This window comes from Salvelinus fontinalis, chromosome 8 (assembly GCF_029448725.1).
Source record: "Salvelinus fontinalis isolate EN_2023a chromosome 8, ASM2944872v1, whole genome shotgun sequence".
NCBI lineage: Eukaryota > Metazoa > Chordata > Actinopteri > Salmoniformes > Salmonidae > Salvelinus > Salvelinus fontinalis.
Window position 1 is genome coordinate 16,884,096 of NC_074672.1, and position 21,854 is coordinate 16,905,949.

General features: G+C 42.1%; 2 protein-coding genes across 2 annotated transcripts; both read right to left on the minus strand.

The window, feature by feature from the left end:
• Positions 1–634: 634 nt before the first annotated feature.
• On the minus strand, positions 635–5,873 carry slc52a3 (solute carrier family 52 member 3). Its single transcript, XM_055931420.1, has 4 exons — positions 5,515–5,873; positions 2,648–3,778; positions 2,289–2,412; positions 635–1,183 (listed from the first exon to the last, which is right to left on the minus strand). Exons 2-4 carry the CDS (start codon positions 3,664–3,666, stop codon positions 971–973), a joined length of 1,356 nt encoding a protein of 451 aa, XP_055787395.1. The 5' UTR covers positions 3,667–3,778; positions 5,515–5,873; the 3' UTR covers positions 635–970.
• A 3,617-nt stretch (positions 5,874–9,490) lies between these two features.
• LOC129860737 (ubiquitin-conjugating enzyme E2 variant 1-like) lies at positions 9,491–21,844 on the minus strand. Its single transcript, XM_055931429.1, has 4 exons — positions 21,736–21,844; positions 16,498–16,646; positions 16,014–16,139; positions 9,491–10,891 (listed from the first exon to the last, which is right to left on the minus strand). The coding sequence occupies exons 1-4, from the start codon at positions 21,791–21,793 to the stop codon at positions 10,745–10,747; spliced, it is 480 nt and encodes a 159-aa protein (XP_055787404.1). The 5' UTR covers positions 21,794–21,844; the 3' UTR covers positions 9,491–10,744.
• Positions 21,845–21,854: the final 10 nt, after the last annotated feature.

Below are 21,854 nucleotides of genomic sequence, written 5' to 3' on the forward strand. Positions count from 1 at the left end.
ATGAAGGGGAAGAGACAGGTTAAAAATGATTTTTAAGCCTTGAGACAATTGAGACATGGATTGTGTATGTGTGCCATTCAGAGAGTGAATGGGCAAGACAAAATATTTAAGTTCCTTTGAATGGGTCGCTGCTGGGTTTTTCACTTTCAACTGTTTCCCTTGTGTATCAAGAATGGTCCACCATCCAAAGGATATCCAGTCAACTTGACACAACCGTGGGAAGTATTGGAGTCAACATGGGCCAGCATCTCCGGGGAACGCTTTCGAAACCTTGTAGTCCATACCCGAGGAATTGAGGTTGTTCTTAGGGCAAAAGGGGGTGCAACTCAATATTAGGTAGGTGGTCCTAATGTTTTGTGGAACGCTTCTGACATCGTTTAGAGTCCCTTCCCCGACAAATTGAAGTTGTTGTGCGGGGGGGGGGGGGGGGGGGGGCTTAACTTAAATTATGTGAATTTGTGCATGTAGCCTACCCCAACAACAACATTTTAAAATGAATAAAGATTTCGTCCATCAACAACAAAAAAGTCGACAACACAATAAAGATTAAAAGATTGAGGCTATTCACAGAAAGTATTTCAAAGGTGCTTGACCCACTTACTAGGGCAGACATTTTAAACAATCATTGCTAACCTTGAGCGTGGGTTGTGAATCACACTTTATAAAAAATATTTTCAAATATTAATTGAGCAACATTTTGAAATGTAATATTTTAGTCCATTGATCCAGGTGGATTTCTCTCTCAGAAGAGAGTGCCCTTGAAGGCATGTTTGGAGTCCAATCTCTAATCTTGTCCAGTCATTGTTCATTCCCCACATTATTCACACAGCACCCCAGTTGGTATAAGTACTAGCAGGTACTAGTGTCCTTTCCGGGGAGTGTACTTGTACAGAAACATGAGACGGGCCATTCTGGCTTGGACAAGGCTACTTACCCGTGGTTATGTTAGTGTTTTCGGAATAGGTCATCATCATAAAGGGCACTTGGTGTTACAGAAGTCTCCTGACTGAAACAGGTTGAAGACATTTACCAGTGGGAACATGATGGCAGAGCCCAGCAGAGAGCCTGTCTGTGCCGCTGCTCCACACCACACCAGGGCGCTGTGGCTCTCATCTCTGAAGATGACACCCACCATAACCTTGACATAAGTCAGTATCCCTGTGAAGAAGACCCACGACAGCACCTGAGGGTTACAAGGTAACATTATCAGCAATGTTCCCTCAAAAAAAAATCATCACTAAGCAAATTTCAGGTCTGCTGAGCGCAAACTTGAAGGTTGTGAAATTTCTGTGCAACTTCTGGCACACATTTACTGTGAACACACAGGCTGTACCCGCTTTAAGTTGATGTTGTACAAACAGTCCAGTTCAAAGGGAATGGCACAGATCCATATATGGCAATTGTCAATTTGCATACAGGCCTACTTCAGCTCTGATTGGTTATGGCGCATCGGTCTGTGTGGAGTACATGCCTGAGTCCTGCCTGGCAATGCAATAGAATCCTAACTCTACAACAAAATCTCTTGTATAGTTTGTTTTGCATACTAAGTCTTGCATAGTTCGTGTGGTTTCGGTATGTTGCAGTTGAAGTTCACATCCACTACAAAACTATGCTATTTGCCTACGGAGCAGCAAGAGGAACTACCCCCCCTAACTTCAGGCTATGCTCAAACCCTACACCCCAACCCGAGTACTACGTTCTGCCACCTACGGGACGGCAGCTCCCGCTCATCCCAGTCAAAGCTCTTCTCTGTCCTGACACCACAAAAGTGGAACCAGCTTCCCCCTGAAGCTAGGACAGCAGAGTCCCTGCCCATTTTACGAAAATATCTGAAACCCTACCTCTTCAAAGAGTATCTTAAATAATCCCACATTAGCTCCCCCAAACAAAAACAAGTGCCTTTTATGAACTAATACTCTCACTTGACTTCTCCCCTCCTACTCGCACTGACTCTGCTGATAGCTACTTTATTGAGGAAAAATTGACTTATTATGACTGAGATATGTGGTTGTCCCACCTAGCTATCTTAAGAGAAGTCTCTCTGGATAAAAGCGTCTGCTAAATTACTAAATTGTAAATGTTATCTCGGTATATAGTTATTGTAGATCATTGGTATTCCAGAAAATAAAAGGTGATAGCATCTTCCAAACATGACAGCAACAACTTTGTCACTATTCCTTTTCTGCAATAACAAGGATCAATGAACTGACAGAGAGCCAACCTTTTCTTAGAAAGTGTCTCTGGACTGAGACCTACAGTATCTCTACAGGTGGAGGTGTGTTACTCACTATGATGGCTTCTCCTAGTGCGGAGCCTTGTAGTAGTGGACATGGACTCATGGTGGCCATTGCCATGTTGTATCCTCCAAAGACTGATCCAATGAGACACAGTACACCCAGGAGCACTAGTGACCTAAACAGAGACTCAGAACAGGAACTGGTTAGGTACCTGTATCTGAAGTAAAGACATTCTAGATAACCGCAGAGATAGTGAGGGAAAGCTGAATTACTTTATCATATACTAGTATATACCATATTTTTACCTTAGCATGCTGTAAAATGTGTCAACCTTTAAGAGTGGAAAGCTATTTCAACCATAATAATAGAACAACCATTTAGAGAGTTACTGAGGCTATTTGAGGTTTTACCTTTTAGGAAAAAACATGGCGACTATACAGGCCACTGGGTTGGCACAGGATGCCAGAGCAGCAGACAGGTGATATGCCAGGTTACCGTAGGGCATACAGGAGTATGTCTGCACCGAGGTCAAGAGGCCGTTAGTCGCCCCATTCACCCAGACCACCATGAAATAGATAAAAGTTAACTGAAAAACAGAGTGGCCGGATTTAACCAGCTGTGGCCTGGCCTGACCTGATTCCTCACTGTGGCGTTTTGGGTTTGAGTTCTCCCCTTCAGTCACTGCTCCATGGTTGTCTAGTCCGGAGCAGACTGACGCCACTGTGTCAGTGTCTGGAACCAAGTTCTCTGTGGACAGTTCAAAGGTACGTGGGAGCCTGTTTAGTGCAGAGAATGCTGCCAGGCTGATGCACATCATGGCCGCCAGGAAGAAGAAAAACACCTCGGTGGAGAAGTTGGGTGGTAGAAACTGGGTCTGGACAATGTACATATCCTCTTCAGTGAGGTTACCAGAGGACTGAGTGGCATTCACACACTTGGCCATGCCGACGCCCTGGCCGAGAGCCACCAGACCAGGGATAAAGCCACTCAGGCCCTCTCCAATGAAGTAGGTGGTGATGTAGTGGGCTGGCAGCTGCATCATGAAGGGCAGGAAGGTGACAGAGGAGGTGCAGTCCACCAAGGCCAGGAAGAAGGTGAGGATAAAGAAGGCTGTGCTCCGAGATGCCGCCGCCACCACTGTGGTCTCATCCCAGGAGAACGCCAGAAGTATACAGGCCAAGACACCTATAGACAACACACTGTAGATGACAGCTCTTTCCTTCAGACGGCCCGGACACAGCTTGTGCATGAGAGTGACCAGCAGAGGCCCCAGGTTGGCGAGCTGGATAATAACGGTCAGGTAAGATGGTAGTTCCCAGCCCTCTGGGAGAGTGTTAACGATGAGGGGGAGCTCCACCCACAGGCCATTGACAGCCACCCAGGAGCCCAGGCCGAAGCAGCAGGCCAGCACATGGATCCGCAGAGACATGGCTTTATTGTTGCTGGTCCCAGTCAGGTCAGGTGAAGTAGTCTTCTGGAGGAACTTCTGATCTGAAGTGAAGATCTCTCTGAACAGTTTCAACCCGGCCAGCCTTCAGAGCCTAGAAAGAGAGGAAATATCGAGATACCAGTAATACTGAAAGACATTGCTGCTAAAACGATCAAATTAGATTAAGGGTCAAATGACTAAGGACAATAATTATGCTAGTAAAAGTATTACATGTTAGTATTGTAGTACCAAATCTCTCTGAAAGGATCTATCAACTGGTAGGCATTGACCTATAGCCTGGACCATCAATAATGATTAACCAAGAGCAAATATCACATTGTTATTGTGTGCTTACTAAATCTTTTCTTAGTTATTGAAAGTGCATTCCTATTGTCATTGGAATTTGATCTTTAACTTTAACCAAACAGCTTTTTAGTGTGCTGTTTTACACTGTAACTTTAGTCATACAGGGTGAAGCAACCTGTTATAAGCAGATCTAGTTAAACACTGATGCTCTCGGCTGTGTTTAGACAGGTAGCCCAATTCTGATCTTTTAATTCACCAAATTGGTATTTTGACCAATCAGATGATCTCTGAGAAATATCTAATGTGAAAATATCTGATGTGATTGGTCAAAAGACCAATAGGTGGAAAAAATATCATAATTGGGCAGCCTGTGTAAAGCAGCCTCTGTGTGCCCTATATTTTATGCACAGGGTGTTGCTCAAGGGTGCAAATGTCACACTTCACACTTTGAAATTACTGGTTTAGTTATTTAGTTACACTGATTGGCTCAAAGTCAATGACATCTACCTAACTGTGGAGCTGGAGTAGTGATTATCAGATGTATTGTATTTTAAATGAATACACAGATGAGACCATTGAGGAGACCATGAAACCTTGAGACAATACTAGCAATATAACAGATAAGTATTCCAGTCTACTCTACACAGTCGCATGTCAACCAGCTGAAGTAATTTTCCCTTCCCTAACACATGGTCTAGAAATACAACATGCCACAAGGCAATGGGGGCCAGCCTGGCCAGCCGGATGACCACCTAGATCACACAGGACACACAATTCAACTTGTGACACTGACACTCCAAACCTTGAACTGGCTCAAGCTGCTGAACATCACACACAGTTCCCAAAGTGGCAAATGTTTCATTGTTGAACTAGAAATTGTATCCGTTTCATATCAACCATTGTCTGTTAAGATGCATCTATACATAATTCAGAATGACTATATATTCTTGAGACTCATAAGCATAATTTGCACCATGCTATTCTTGGTCGTGGCTTTTTAGCCACTGGTGCTATTAGCCTTTGCATTTTCACATGACCACCTATACCCAAAACTCTGTATTAAAACGTTTACTTCGACCGGATCCTGGAACTCAAGTCTCTTCTTTTACCTTTACAAAGTCAACTTTGCTACTGCACAATTCGGTCTACATGGCTCGTTTCCTATCTCTGCTAGTGAAAAATCAGACAGGCGTTTAGCTTTTACACAATTTCATGATGTTGGGCCTAACAAATTAGACAATGTCAGAGCCAATACCATCACATTCTGTATATCTACCTGGCTTACAAAGCCCAGATGTGTTACATTAATTCACACAAAGAATATTTTAAAGTGAAGGGAGTGCAAGAACGTTAACTTCATAATGATCACTATTATTCTTGTCAGAGGAATAGATCATCAGAATCTACCTGAAAAAGGCCTCCTTTACAATATATGAAATTGATACACTTAAGCTTTCATTATTGTTCCATTGCTTGACTTTAGGGCACAATACATTTTTTAAACAACTCATAGGAATCAAGCAGATAAAAAATTGTACTCACAGGTTTCTTGAGCCACTGGGTGGATGCCCTATTGAGGAATCCAACTTCCTCCCTCTCATCTCATATATAGAGCTTTTTTGGGACAATGTGACCGGCTTCCTCTCTCCTTCACACGCAGGCTGGAGGATAAACTAGGAAACTAGTGCCTTGTGGGTAGTTCAGAGTCCAGTCCAGCAGTCAGCTCCACCGTGTAAGATTAAACTCAACTGTGTCCTTTTTAAGTCTGTGCAACAGTCATAAAGTCAGACATAGTAGAGATGGGACGTCCCCTTCCTCCGCCTGCCCAGCCCCGTGAGACTAATGGGAGACCTAAGGTCCCTTTTCTAATTCCACAATTACAGTTAATTTGGGAAAGTATTCTGACCCTTTCACTTTTTCCACGTTTTGTTACATTACAGCCTTATTCTAAAATTGATTCAATAGTTTTTTTTACCCCCTCATCAATCTACACACAATACCCCTTAATGACAAAGCAAAACAGGTATATACATTTAACCAAATAAAAAATAGAAATATTACATTTACATATGTAAGTATTCAGACCCTTTACTCAGTACTTTGTTGAAGCACCTTAGGCAGCGATTACAGCCTCAAGTCTTCTTGGGTATGATGCTACAAGCTTGGAACACCTGTATCAGGCCAAAGAGTTGAATATTGGTTCTCATGGACTGAGTACTTTAGGTGCCTTTGGCAAACTCCAAGCGGGCTGTCATGTGCCTTTTACTGAGGAGTGGCTTCCGTCTGGTCACTCTACCATAAAGGCCTGATTGGTGGAGTGCTGCAGAGATTATTGTTTTTCTAGAAGTTTATCCCATCTTCACAGAGGAACTCTGGAGCTCTGTCACAGTGATCATTGGGTTCTTGGTCATCTCCCTGAACAAGGTCCTTCCCCCTCGATTGCTCAGTTTGGCCGGGCAGCCAGCTCTAGGAAGAGTCTTGATGGTTCCAAACTTCTTCCATTTAAGAATGATGGAGGCCACTGTGTTCTTGGGGACCTTCAATGCTGCAGAAATGTTTTGGTACCCTTCCCCAGATCTGTGCCTCGACACAATCCTATCTCGGAGCTCAATGGACAATTCCTTCGACCTCATGGCTTGGGTTTTGCTCTGACATGCACTTCTTCTTTGGTATAATGGCGTTCATAACAATTATATGTGCATTCTACCACCTACTGTACAGGTGGGTAATGAGGATCCAAAAAGATAAAAAAATACAAGGTCAAAATATAAATTCCAAACAAACCATCAGTAATGAAATGTTAAACTAAATCAGCCTGCTTTTCTGTTTTAATCAGGTCCTTACACAGGCTCAGAAGGATCCTGTGAGGGCGGGACATTTACTGGCGACAGTAGTCCTTGCAGTGCTTCTGCTGGTAAGTCTTGGAGGCCCAAAAACTTCTCGGCTGGAGATACAATTATGTCCATCTTCTTGGACACTTGTGCAGTACAATTAAAAACTGTGGCTATAAATGCTACAAAATCCACCATCTTCACAATAAGTGTATCCAGATCACTTGAGTGACGTATAACATTTGCAACTGGTTGTGGTCCATCCACCGCCATATCTTCTTCAGAACTGTGGCCTCTTGCCCCTTCAACGCTCTTCACCGCCTCCACAGAGAAGATTTGCTGTACAGCCCTGATGCTTGACCCCTCAACCTCTTTCACCCTAACAGGGCACTCAGGGAATTCAGAAATATGATCCCCACCACAGTTACAACATTTAACATTTACTTAACGTATTCCTTCCGTCTGCAAACACTTGACACATGGTCAAACTTTTTACACTTCTTACATTGCATCGGGTTTTACTGCATATCTTATATATTCAAACTTCACATAGGGTGGAAAAATGCTCATCAAACATAAATAATACAGATACACTGTGCTCTTTTTTCCCCCATTCTCCATACGTCAAGCGACATGCATAAACTACATCTGGATTTTTTTGCCTAAGATATTGACCCACAATGCACGCTCCTTTTGCTCTTTAGATACACACGATATCAACACCATACAACTCCTGGTTACTTTGACTGCATCCACTTTTCCCAACGCCTTCTTACCATCCTCGTGACTTCAAAAGGGTTTCCCAAATAAACATCCTTAACCAAAAATCGTACAACAAGAAAGATCCATCAGACTCATTTTCCACAACAAATTTAGCCCTTTTTGTTCCATTCTTGGACTACTGTTGTCCACTCATCTTTCTTGCTAACTGTACTTGCCCTGCTTTCAGCTTCAAAATACCCCTTTAATGACAAAACCAACAGGTTTTTAGAAATGTTTGCAAATTTATTAAAAATAAAAACAGAAATACCTTGTTTACATAAGTATTTAGACCATTTGCTATGAGATTCGAAACTGAGCTCAGGTACATCCTGTTTTCATTGATCATCCTTGAGATGTTTCTACAACTTGGGAGTCCACCTATGGTAAATTAAATTGATTGGGCATGATTTGGAAAGGCACACACCTGTTTTGGAAAGGCACACAGTTGACAGTGTACTCCAGTATAAATTGCAATAACTTCACCACTATTGGCCTATTTATTGCCTTACCTCCTTACTTCATTTGCACACACTGTATACAGATTTTTCTATTGTGTTATTGATTGTACGTTTGTTTATCCCATGTGTAACTCTGTTGTTTTTGTCGCACTGCTTTGCTTTATCTTGGCCAGGTCGCAGTTGTAAATGAGAACTTGTTCTCAACTGGCCTACCTGGTTAAATAAAGGTGAAATAAAATAAAAAAATAAAAAGTTTGGAACCACCAAGACTCTTCCTAGAGCTGGCCTCACCGGCCAAACTGAGCAATCGGGGGAGAAGGGCCTTGGTCAGGGAGGTGACCAAGATCCCGATGGTCACTCTGACAGAGTTCCTCTGTGGAGATGGGAGAACCTTCCAGAAGGACAATCATCTCTGCAGCACTCCACCAATCAGGCCATTATGGTAGTGGCCAGACGGAAGCCACTCCTCAGTAAAAGGCACGGCAGCCCACTTGGAGTTTGCCAAAGGCACCTAAAGTACTCAGGCCATGAGAACCAATATTCAACTCTTTGGCCTGAATGCCAAGCGTCACGTCTGCAGGAAACCTGGCACGATCCCTAAAATGAATCATGGAGGTGGCAGCATCATGCTGTGGGGATGTTCTTCAGCTGTGAGGACTTGGAGACTAGTCAGGATTGAGGAAAAGATTAATGGAGCAAAGTACAGAGAGATCCTTGAAATCCTGAGTGCTCAGGAGCAGGTTTTCAGACTTGGGGGAAGGTTCACCTTCCAACCGGACAACGAGCACAGTCAAGACAATGCAGGAGTAGCTTCGGGACAAGTCTCTGAATGTCTTTGAGTGGCCCACCCAGAGACCGGACTTGAACCCGATCTAACATCTCTGGAGACCTAAAAATAGCTGTGCAGCGACGCTCCTCATCCAACCTGCCAGAGCTTGAGAGCATCTGCAGAGAAGAATGGGAGAAACTCCCCAAATACAAGTGTGGCAAGCTTGTAGCGTCATACCCAAGAAGACTCGAAGCTGTAATCACTGCCAAAGGTGCTTCAACAAAGTACTGAGTCAAGTGTCTGAATACTTATGTACTGTAAATATATTTCAGTGTTTTATTTTTAATATATTTGCTAACATTTCTGAAAACTTGTTTTTACTTTGTCATTATGGGCTATTGTGTAGATTGAGGGGATAAAAACTATTTAATCCATTTTAGAATAAGGCTGTAACGTAACAAAACATGGAAAAAGTCAAGGGGTCTGAATACTTTCTGAATGCAACGTAAGCCATTTTACAATTTGCACAAGAAGAACTATGTCCACAGAACTTTAAATGCTGAACTTAAGCTAATAGGACTGCACCCTTTTGATGTATACTATTTCCTCCGATCCCACTTCAAGAGGAGCATATTTGTAATATTGTACTTTATAAAATCAAACTAGCCACCACCATTACTGAGAGAAATAGTCAGAAAACTGGTCACACTGAGATTTACTGCATGTTAGGTAAGCTCACTCAAAGGGAACAAACGTAAACACTATACATAAGATCATGTACAGACAAAGATAGTGTAAAAGTACAATCACTGTAGTTTCATAAGCCATACTAACAGTGTATGAATGACCTTAAACCCAATGACTCTAGTAAGCTAAGACAAACATGGGAAATGGCTGCAAGTGGTTAGAACCATAGGACTCTAGACACTATACACAAGTGTGAAGGCATGATGCAAGATTTATGGGGGAAGAAAACAACTGGTCAATTCTACTCTCGTATAACTAAGGACCGAAAGAGGTAGCTAATTCAAGTTTTCTGCTGTATGAACCCTATCAGCTGGCAAATTTTATTGTATTGAGTTTATACACCCAATTACACTTGTGAATTAAAACATTACTGGGTATGGGAGGCGTAATATCAGTGGTTGCTTGTGTCATGGCCACACAAGTGTTGACCAAAGTGACAGCATGAAGGCCTTCCTACTTCAGGCATCTTGCCATAAGCTGCTGCAGTCACATGCATTTCCAGTGGATATGGTAAATAGATTGCTATACTATATACAAACATGCACAAAGCCAAGAAAAACACTAAATATTTTCACATTTGTTGAGTCAAGCTCTCTAAATCAATGGGGAGGTAAGGTAATTGACTGGTTGGATTATATTTAGAACCTGATAAGAAAATGTATCTCAGTTATATTTGGCACTGAACATCCACAAATACTCGCATAATTGGTGAATTATAAACAAGTAAGGACTGGCTGAGGTTCTTTCTCTATTACAAAAAGGCAGCACACAAAATGTACACTCAAGATTATTTATGTTATTGTACAATCTGCATTTATAACAAATAATAATAAAAAAAGATTAAGATGTACAGTATTCGAATGATCAGGTCTGGTGTGGACCGATGACTCCGCCTGCCTAGTCTTCTTTAGGCCAACCAGAGCTCCAGTGATGGAAGAGGGGAGGGGCCAGGGCCTAGGAATGGCGCATACAGAAGTGATTGCATGTTCGTGTATGTCTGCATACGCTTTCGCACACATGTATGTTCCTATGTCTATGTGTTTATGTACACGTGCATACATGTACATCCCTATATCTGTGTGTGTGTGTGTGTACGCTTGAGTGTTGGCAGGCACCTGAATGAAAAAAGGAGGGAGGTGGTAGATGGGGTGAAAGGATGACTGAAAACAAAAGAGGGGGAAAAGGAGGAGAGTAGTAACATGGGTTCAGTTGGTGTAGATCTGGCCCTCTGGTGGCTGGGGGAGCTTCATGTTCTCCTTGCACATCATGAGTCGTCTGAGCTCCTGCAGGACCACACGGATGCTGTATGAGTTCTGCCACTTGGTCAGCGCAGACACTGCTCGTGTGTCAACCTGCAGGACAGGGAACAAGGAGAGAAACATTGTCACACCTCAATTACACTCTCACATCAATCAGGTTTTTAATGGATGTAAAATGCAGATAGTGCCTTTCGGGAAAGTATTCAGACCCCTTGACTGTACCCACATTTTGTTAAGTTACAGCCTTATTCTAAAATGTATTAAATAGTTTATTTCCCCTCATCAATCTACACACAATACACCATAATGTTAAAGTGAAACCAGCATGACATTTTTGCCAATGTATACTAAATAAAAAACAGAACTACCTTATTTACATAAGTATTCAGAACCTTTGCTATGAGACTCGAAATTGAGCTCAGGTGCATCCTGTTTCCATTGATCATCCTTGAGATGTTCCTACAACTTGATTGGAGTCCACCTGTGGTAAATTCAATTGATTGGACACTATTTGGAAAGGCACACATCTGTCTATATAACGTCCCACTTGACAGTGCATGTCAGAGCAAAAACCAAGCCATGAGGTCGAAAAAAAATTGTCCGTAGAGCTCTGAGACAGGATTGTGTCAAGGCACAGATCTGGGGAAGGGTAAAAAAATAAAAAAAATAAAAAACATTGGCAGCATCGAAGGTCCAAGAACATAGTGGCCTCCATCATTCTTAAATGGAAGTTTGGAAGCACCAAGACTGTGCAATCAGGGGACAAGGGCCTTGGATCAGGAAGGTGATCAAGAACCCGATGGTCACTCTGACAGAGCTCCTTTGTGGAGATGGGAGAACCTTCTAGAAGAACAGCCATCTCTGCAGCAACTCTGCCACTCAGTAAAAGGCACATTACAGCCCGCTTGGAGTTTGCCAAAAGGCACCTAAAGACTCCCAGACCATGACAAACATGATTCTCTGGTCTGATGAAACCAAGATTCAACTGTTTGGCCGGAATGCCAAGCATCATGCCTGGATGAAAACCTTCCCTAAGGTGAAGAATAGTGGTGGCAGTATCATGCTGTGGGGATGTTTTTCAGCGGCAGGGACTGGGAGACCAGTCAGGATTGAGGGAAATATGAACGGAGCAAAGTACAGAGACATCTTTGATGAAAGCCCCAGTCTGCTCTGGAGCGGGTTAAAGTTCACCTTCCAACAGGACAACGACCCTAAGCACACAGCCAAGACAATGCAGGAGTGGCTTCGGGACAAGTCTCTAAATGTCCGGAAGCCAGAGCACGTACTTGGCCCAGTCAGAGCCTGAACTTGATCGAATATCTCTGGAGAGACCTGAAAATAGCTGTGCAGCAACACTCACCATCCAACCTGACAGAGCTTGAGAGTATCTGCAGAGAAGAATGGGAGAAACTCACCAAATATAGATGTGCCAAGCTTGTAGCGTCATACACAATAAGACAATGCTTTCAAAGGTGCTTCAACAAAGTACTGAGTAAAGAGTCTGAAAACTTAAGTAAATGTCATAGTTTGTTTATATATAAACTCAGCAAAAAAAGAAACTGCCCTTTATCAGGACCCTGTCTTTCAAAGATAATTCGTAAAAATCCAAATAACTTCACAGATCTTCATTGTAAAGGGTTTCCCATGCTTGTTCAATGAACCATAAACAATTAATGAACATGCACCTGTAGAACGGTCGTTAAGACACTAACAGCTTACAGACGGTAGGCAATTAAGGTCACAGTTATGAAAACTAAGGACACCACAGGCCATTCTACACCAAAAGAAAGATGCCCAGGGTCTCTTCTCATCTGTGTGAACGTGCCTTAGGCATGCTGCAAGGAAGCATGAGGACTGCAGATGTGGCCAAGGCAATAATTTGCAATGTCCATACTGTGAGACGCATAAGAGAGCGCTACAGGGAGACCGGGGGGACAGCTGCTCGTCCTCGCAGTGGCAGACCACGTGTTACAACATCACACCTGTGGGACAGGTACATGATGGCAACAACTGCCCGAGTTATACCAGGAATGCACAATCCCTCCATCAGTGTTCAGACTGTCCGCAATAGGCTGAGAGCGGCTGGACTGATGGCCTGTATGCCTGTTGTAAGGCAGGTCCTCACCAGACATCACCGGCAACAACGTTGCCTATGGGCACAAACCCACCGTCGCTGGACCAGACAGGACTGGCAAAAAGTGCTCTTCACTGACGAGTCACAGTTTTGTCTCACCAGGGGTGATGGTGGGATTTGCGTTTATCGTCGAAGGAATGAGCGTTTCACCGAGACCTGTACTCTGGAGCGGGATCGATTTAGAGGTGGAGGGTCCGTCATGGTCTGGGGCAGTGTGTCACAGCATCATCGGACTGAGCTTGTTGTCATTGCAGGCAATCTCAACGTTGTGCGTTACAGGGAAGACATCCTCCTCCCTCATGTGGTACCCTTCCTGCAGGCTCATCCTGACATGACCCTGAAGCATGACAATGCCACCAGCCATACTGCTCGTTCTGTGCGTGATTTCCTGCAAGACAGGAATGTCAGTGTTCTGCCATGGCCAGCGAAGAGTCCGGATCTCAATCCCATTGAGCATGTCTGGGACCTGTTGGATCGGAGGGCGATGGCTAGGGCCTTTCCCCCCAGAAATGTCCGGGAACTTGCAGGTGCCTTGGTGGAAGAGCGGGGTAACATCTCACAGCAAGAACTGGCAATTCTTGTGCAGTCCATGAGGAGGAGATGCACTGTAGAGGTCGACCGATTAATCGGCATGGTCAATTAATTAGGGCTGATTTCAAGTTTTCATAACAATCGGTAAAAAGGCATTTTTGGACGCCGATTATGGCCGATTACATTGCACTGCACGAGGAGACTGTGTGGCAGGCTGACCACCTGTTACGCGAGTGCAGCAAGGAGCCAAAGTAAGTTTCTAGCTAGCATTAAACTTATCTTATATAAAAACAATCAATCTTAACATAATCACTAGTTTACTACACATGGCTGATGATATTACTAGTTTAATTAGCTTGTCCTGCGTTGCAAATAATCAATGCAGTGCCTGTTGATTTATCATTGAATCACAGCCTACTTCGACAAACGGGTGATGATTTAACAAATGCATTCGCGAAAAAAGCACTGACGTTGCACCAATGTACCTAACCATAAACATCAATGCCTTTCTTAAAATCAATACACAAGTATATATTTTTTTAAACCTGCATATTTAGTTAAGAAATTCATGTTAGCAGGCAGTATTAACTTGGGAAATTGTGTCACTTCTCTTGCGTTCTGTGCAAGCAGAGTCAGGGTATAGGCAGCAGTTTGGGCCGCCTGGCTCGTTGCGAACTGTGTGAAGACCATTTATTCCTAACAAAGAATAATTAATTTGCCTGAATTTTACATAATTATGACGTAACAATGAAGGTTGTGCAATGTAACAGCAATATTTACACTTATGGATGCCACCCGTTCAATAAAATACAGAACGGTTCCGTATTTCACTGGATTTGACCATATTAATGACCTAAGGCTTGTATTTCTGTGTGTTTATTATATTATAATTAATTATATGATTTGATAGAGTAGTCTGACTGAGTGGTGGTAGGCAGCAGCAGGCTCGTAAGCATTCATTCAAACAGCACTTTCCTGCGTTTGCCAGCAGATCTTCGCAATTGAAGCACAGCTCTGTTTATGACTTAAAGCCTATCAACTCCCGAGATTAGGCTGGCAAAACTAATGCGCCTATAAGAACATCCAATAGTCAAAGGTATATGAAATACAAATGGTATAGAGAGAAAACGTCATAATTCCTATTACAACTACAAATCTAAAACCTCTTAACAGGGGAATATTGAAGACTCATGTTAAAAGGAACCACCAGCTTTCATATGTTCTTATGTTCTGAGCAAGAAACTTAAACGTTAGCTTTTTTACATGGCACATATTGCACTTTTACTTTCTCCAAGACTGTTTTTGCATTATTTAAACCAAATTGAACATGTTTCATAATTTATTTGAGACTAAATATATGTTATTTATGTATTATATTAAGTTAAAATCAAAGTGTTCATTCAGTTTTGTTGTAGTTGTCATTATTACAAATATATATATAATATATATATATATATTTTTTTTTAATTGGCAGATTAATCTGTATCTGCTTTTTTTGGTGCTCCAATAATCGGTATCGGCATTGAAAAATCATAGTCGGTCGACCTCTAACGCATTGCAGTACTTAATGCAGCTGGTGGCCACACCAGATACTGACTGTTACTTTTGACCACCATTTGTTCAGTGACACATTATTCCATTTCTGTTAGTCACATGTCTGTGGAACTTGTTCAGTTTACATCTGTTGTTGAATCTTGAGATGTTCATAAAAATACTTACACATGTTAAGTCTGCTGGAAATAAACGCAGTTGACAGTGAGAGGACGTTTCTTTTTTTTGCAGAGTTGATAAATTAGCAAACATTTCTAAAAAACTGTTTTTGCTTTGTCATTATGGGTTACTGTTTCTATGTGGATAATGGGAAAAAACAATTTAATACATTTTAGAGTAAAGCTGTAACTTAAAATGTGGAAAAAGTCAAGGGGTCTGAATACTTTCCCAAAGGCACTGTAAGTCTACTTCAATGCAACCTATGGAATAGCCTATCCTGCAGAACCTACATTATATATGATCATGTATAACTATATTTAGTAAAGTTCAAGCAAAGTACTGTCGTCTGAAATGGCAATGGACTCTTATTGCATGTGACATTTCCTGTCTGTAATGTGACCTAAACTTAGTAGGCATTTGTATTTATTATGGATCCCCATTAGCAGCTGCCAAGGCAGCAGTTAATTATGCTGGACCCTAGGAAAAGTGAGGCAGATATAATTAAAAACATTACATTTCACAACACATTAAGTGTGCCCCCTCAGGCCACTACTCTACTACCACATATCTACAACAAACCCCATGTGTATGTTATGTGTACCAGTCATCCAACTGCATGTTAGCTCTGCACTAAACTCCATCGTATTATAGCAGCCAGGGGCAATTTAAATCAGTCATTCACTTCAATTAACATAACCAAATCTTCAAACATATGTCAAAAAATATCTACAACACAAAGGAGACATTTTCCAACATCTTCCTTCACAAATTGAAACATTTTGCAGGATTTACAGCATTTTATTAAACAGCAAAAAAGGCCAGCCACACAGGTTTACTTACCACGCCATTGGAGTTGTGCACACCATTCAAGTTGATCTTTGTCACAAATCTGACAAACGGTGGTGCCTCTGGATATCTGGGACCACATTCAACCTTTAGACTGTACATCCTATTTTCATAGATTGTCTGAAAAATGACATACAAAACACATCAGTGATCATGGCAGGCCAGACAAAGGTTCCTGATAGCATGTTATACAGAACGTCTACATTAGGAAACAGTGGCCTCATCCAGGAACAAACTCTAGTCCCTACTCAGTAGAAGCTTGTGAAGAACTGAGAGGATTGGATAGATTTAGCATTATGGTTAAAACTCCACTTTGCTCTTTGATATTCTAGGTGGAATTTTTTCCATATTGCTTACATCTGTCCAAACCTCTCAGATTGCCACAAGTGCCTAGTGTGGTCAGCACTAGGAGTTGTTTCTGGACAAGGCCAGGGAACCAAACTTGGTGGAAGCCTGTGGATCAGAGTAGCCTATTCACCCTAGGAGGGCCAATGATCATCCCTCTCCATCTTGTCAAGGTCATGTCCTCATCATCTTCCAATCCCCAGCTCACTGTCCCATCCCCCACACCTTTCTGACCTTCTTCCAGCTCTTCAAGCAGCCGGAAGTTACGAGGAACCTTAACGCCTGTTAGTGTGAGAGTCAAGCACAGAAAACAGAAATGATTGAAAGACAAAACAAAAACAGTACACATCCCGATTAGGTTCAATATACACTGAGAATACCAAACATTAGGTACACCTTCCTAATATTGCGTTGCACCCCGCCCCTTTTTTCTCAGAACAGCCTCAATTCTTTGGGGCATGGACTCTACAAACTGTCGAAAGCATTAAACAGGCATATTGGTGAGCCTGGCACCTACTACCATACCCGTTCAAAAGCTCTGAAACATTTTGACTTGCCATTCACCGTCAACGGCACACATACACAATCCATGTCTCAATTATATCAAGGCTAAACATTTTTTAATCCTTCTTTAAATCGGTCTCCTCCCCTTCATCAATAAAAGATAGCATCCACCTGGATTCACCTGGTCAGTCTATGGTGTTCTTAATGTTTTGTATACTCAACGGATTTGTCAGTTACCCACCAAGGCAAGCGTTTCGATTCTTCTATAGTGCCCTTTGAACTGTTATTGCAGCACTTGCCAGGTTTTGTCTGGTTTTTGTTGATTGCAAGCCATAAAAGACGAGCGATAGGCTAACTTTGACTGCAAAACAGGTTGAGTGGGTCAGACCACCTCAAGGTGTACCAAAACAGTTCACCTGTGCCTAGTTGACAGATGACATTACCAATGTCAGTGGCAATCACACCTGTACCTGGTCCATTGACAAAGTGTCTGGTAGTAGCCAATATGAGGCTGCTATGCAGATTCTGCTTCCTACTAGTCAAGTCCCTTTAAGCAGCTCCAGAGAACAGCTGTTTTTCATAACCACCTGAACTACACTCAACAGCTGTCCATAAACCTGTAGATAGGCCTACAGAAGTTAGTAAGAATTTTGCATTAGACAAGTTATGAATATAGTAGTGATGGGATGATTGATACCGGCACTCCAATGCAGTTTTCAAAGCACTACTGATCCGACAACGTACCGATGCTCGTTCCAAAGTAACATTATGACGTGATCCACGACGTCCTTAGCTTTGTTTGATCACATGGTTTTTCAAACCTTGTGTTGCAAACTGTGACATCCCACGCATTTAAAGCTGCTTTCAAACATTGACCACTACGGGACACCGTACTTACAATGTTAGGATTTTTTCATGTAGCATCACCTGAACAGTAGTTCAGCAGGTGGAGTCGGGGTCCAGAACACTCAGATGACAGGGAATGGGGTTGAACCCGGTGGAGGCATATTATTCTGTGGATCTTTTTATGTGAGCACACATTCTGCACATTTCTGTTCAAACAATTAGTTGTATTGAGTAAAGTATAAGCTTCTGTCTTAAGCAGGGGTTGGAACTGGTCCAGTTCCAAAGTGATCTATACTGTCCAGGAAAAGAACAGTTATTTTAAAAGCATGGGAACCGGTTAATAACTAGAGACGCACAATATAAAAATCAGTAAGCATATCGGAATCACGCGATATTAGCTAAAAATGCCAACATCGGCCCAAAGTCAAGTTCAACGCTGATGTCAAAAACCGATGTCAAAGCTGACGTGCATACCTATATAACGTAGGTAGATGACGTACCGACGCCAAGAAAAATACAGCGCTCCATTTTCAACACAGAATTCCTAACCTAGCTCACAATGTTTGCTGTGTGGATCTATTTTGAGGTTCCAAAGGAAGATACCAGAGGGGAGAAAGTGAAGTCTTTCAATACCACAAACCTAATTACTCATTTGAAAGTGCATCACCCCCAGACGTTCAGCGACTACTTAGAACAAAAGAAGAAAAAAAACTAGGCGCACACTTCAAACAACTAAACAAGTTCAAGTCAAGAAGTCATTTGAAAGAGTAAGAAATTTTCAGAGAGACAACTCAGGCGAAATCCATTAAAAACGCCAAGAAAATGGAATTCATTGCCCTTAACAATCAACCGTTATCTGTTGTGGATGATGTTGGCTTTCGCCAACTGGTCGAGCACCGGTACACACTACCAAGTAGGCACTATTTTCAGATGTTACCCTATCGGAGTTACACAGTATTGTTGAAACGCACATCCACGAGCTACTTGCTATGGGCGTCACTGCTATTAGCTTCCCGATTGACATTTGGACCAGCAATGTCAGCCCCATGAGCATGCTGAGTGTGACAGCACAGTGGGTCGACAAGGATTCCGTACTGAGGAAAGCTATATTTCATGCTCAAGAATGTGCTGCAATTTCAATGGCATTTGAGAACATGTTTGATACAAACACACTCCTAGATCCATTCAAACAACTGACTGAAGAAATAATCTCATCAACTGCGTCTGCAGCAGACGTGATACCCTTGGTCATGGCATTGAAACGCCTGCTCAACAAAACTGGCAACACAGACCGTGGGGTTAACTTGCAAAGGTACTCCACTAGAGGTTGTGAACAAGCGATTCGGTGGCATTCTCTCTGAGCCTCTTTAATGTGTCACCACCATGCTCGATGCTAGGTACAAGGACTGATACTTCGATGCAGACAATAAAGTGTCCTTTAACAAATTACAAAAACACTATTTCTTGTGTTTCAACATTTTGTAGCCAATTTATTTTTTACTTACCTAAAATTGTCCACCTCACGGTTCAGCTGTCAGAGATTTGAGCACTAAATGCATAGGCTTAGGTGTTTACTGTAGGACTTTAAAATAAAATATATATAAAGAAGTTAGAGATGCTTAGGCCTAGCCCCGTAGAGAGCGATATGCCGGCAGCATGCTATGACACCGACATGCATTTCTTATAAAGGCGTACAGAAGGAGGCTAATTCGTTAATTTTCTATCTGAATATTTTGTATACAGATAAGCATTATATTGTTCAATTCTAGGAGTAACTTTGGTAGGCCTAAAACATTATTTGTCATCTCAAGTTCAAACGTTTTAGTCAGTTGGATCGCCACTGGCACTGCCTTGGGCTCCCGAGTGGCACAGCGTTCTAAGGCACAGCATCTCAGTGCTAGAGGCTTCACTACAGACACGAATCCAGGCTGTATCACAACCGTCAGTGATTGGGAGTCCCATAGGGGGCCACACAATTCGCCCAGCGTCGTCCAGGTTTGGCCGGTGTGTGAATGAAGGAAGATAACGATGTGCTCTGAGATGCACTGAGTGATAGCACAGTAATGCGCACTTAAGGTATGGGCTCTATCGGCATTTAAAGCGCACTTCCGGGTTTTCCGATCACGAGTAAATCTGATTACAAGTATCAAGTATGAAGAAACGGACACGTTTACGAAATGAGTATGACGAGATCGACACACCCCTAGTGATTCAGAAATAAGGGAGAGATTTTTAATTAGAAGAATGGATTATCCTTTTCAATGCAAATTAAAGATACTATAGTTATCACGTTTCACGTTGGATTTATTAACTACAAAAAGTTAAGACGTGTTTTCATTGAATTCTGGTGCCACTCTGCAAAAAGTTACATGGGGAAATAATTTCAGTTTCAACTCCCGATCTTAAGCATACTAAATAATGACCAAAATTACATTTGACAGCAAAAAAAGGGGGATTCACAGCTAAAAATTGGAAGCATGATAAAGGTGCGAACCTGCAATGGTAACTCAGTGTAGGCTATGAAGACTCGCAACTAACCGCTGCACATGGCGATTTGACGAATAGTGGAAAAAACGTATATATAAAACATCAAACGCTTATTTTCATTACTGACCAGCAGCTGTCACTAATGTGCATTGTGTTAAAAGCTCAGAGTAATTAACATTTTCAGCACAATTTGGTGAAAGCCCCAAAGACTTCAGAAAGCCTCAGTTTCCCATCACTAGAGTATACCACAGGGGAAACAGTACATCAATGGGATTGATTAGTGGGTTACTCGTGGCTCCTTGCTGAACTGTATCCACTAAGTTTAGTCATTGTTATATTATTGGGTGCAGAGGTGAGCAATAACTCAAGGCAGATTTAGTGGGTAGGCCCATTGACACTGAGGTTCTAGAAATGTTCTGCTAAATTCCTAGTCATAGCCATCTGGTAATGTGGCATTTAACTTCCATTTTACAAAGTACGGCATTGCTGCTTATATTGTTTTTGGTAATAAAAACGGATTGTTAGTGTATAATTAAGCTAATCAGATACGTGTAACATTTATAGAGACCACTCAGCATCAATTACCCCACTATCACTACCCAACCAAAGTTAGTAAACCAAAGTTAGTAAAACCCCTGACTACCGTAAAGCAATCCGAAGAAATATGTGGGTAGACAATTCTTACTAACGTTTGCTAGCCATTTCAGTTCATAGGCCAAAACGGGTCTGGCCTAAATTCTGATGAGTGAGCTAACGTTTGCTAGCTGATTGATGCCATCATAGTTAAATAGAAAGCCTATTTCTACATACAATGTAATATAGCCATATTTCCATCATAACTTAAGATAGGTAGCTAACTACTACAAGTCAATGTGACTGACAAGTTAGCTAAAATTACCTCACGAAATCACTGCCAAATCGTGTCGTTCAGGCTAACGCGTGCTGAAACCGTTCATATATAGTTAGTCAACTACCTCAAGACAACTCAGCCAGTTCGACCTACTCCTGCGAATAATGAGCTAGTTTGTAGCTTTCTTACTAATGACGTTCTGGATGTGGAAGCTAATGTGAGCAGCTAACTAGTTTGTAACACGAACTAGAGTGGTTAGCAAACGTTAGCAAGTTACAGGCTAAAAACAACGCCTGATGAATGACGCGGCAATTGATCAGTCGACACAGGTTGGCGAGTTATTTTGCCATGTTAAATGAGTTAGATTTAGCGTTAAATGTATGGGTAACTATGTATGGATAGGTTCCAACGGAATTTGACATGTCCTGTTAGCTTCAATTCACTATGGCAATGGAAATTACAAGACAAAAAAACCTTGTCAGCTGGCAGATACCAGGTGTTAACTTGCTAATTTCGCTAGCTATTAGCTATGTATAGCAATGTTTCGAAAAAAGAAGCAATACTTGAGCATTTCTGTAAGATATATTGCAACATGGAACGCTTGTACACTTCATCAACACACGTTTATTGACTGTTACATGGAATAAGTAATGTGGTAGTTGTTTATTTATCTGAATAATTTACCTGATCCGGCGGCGACCGCCATCTTGTCGCTTAATAGCGGGAGCGCACACGTAACCATGGTTTGTTAAAGGGGAGCGGAGAGATGGGAACGCGCTTGCTCGAGATTTACCCACCCCCAA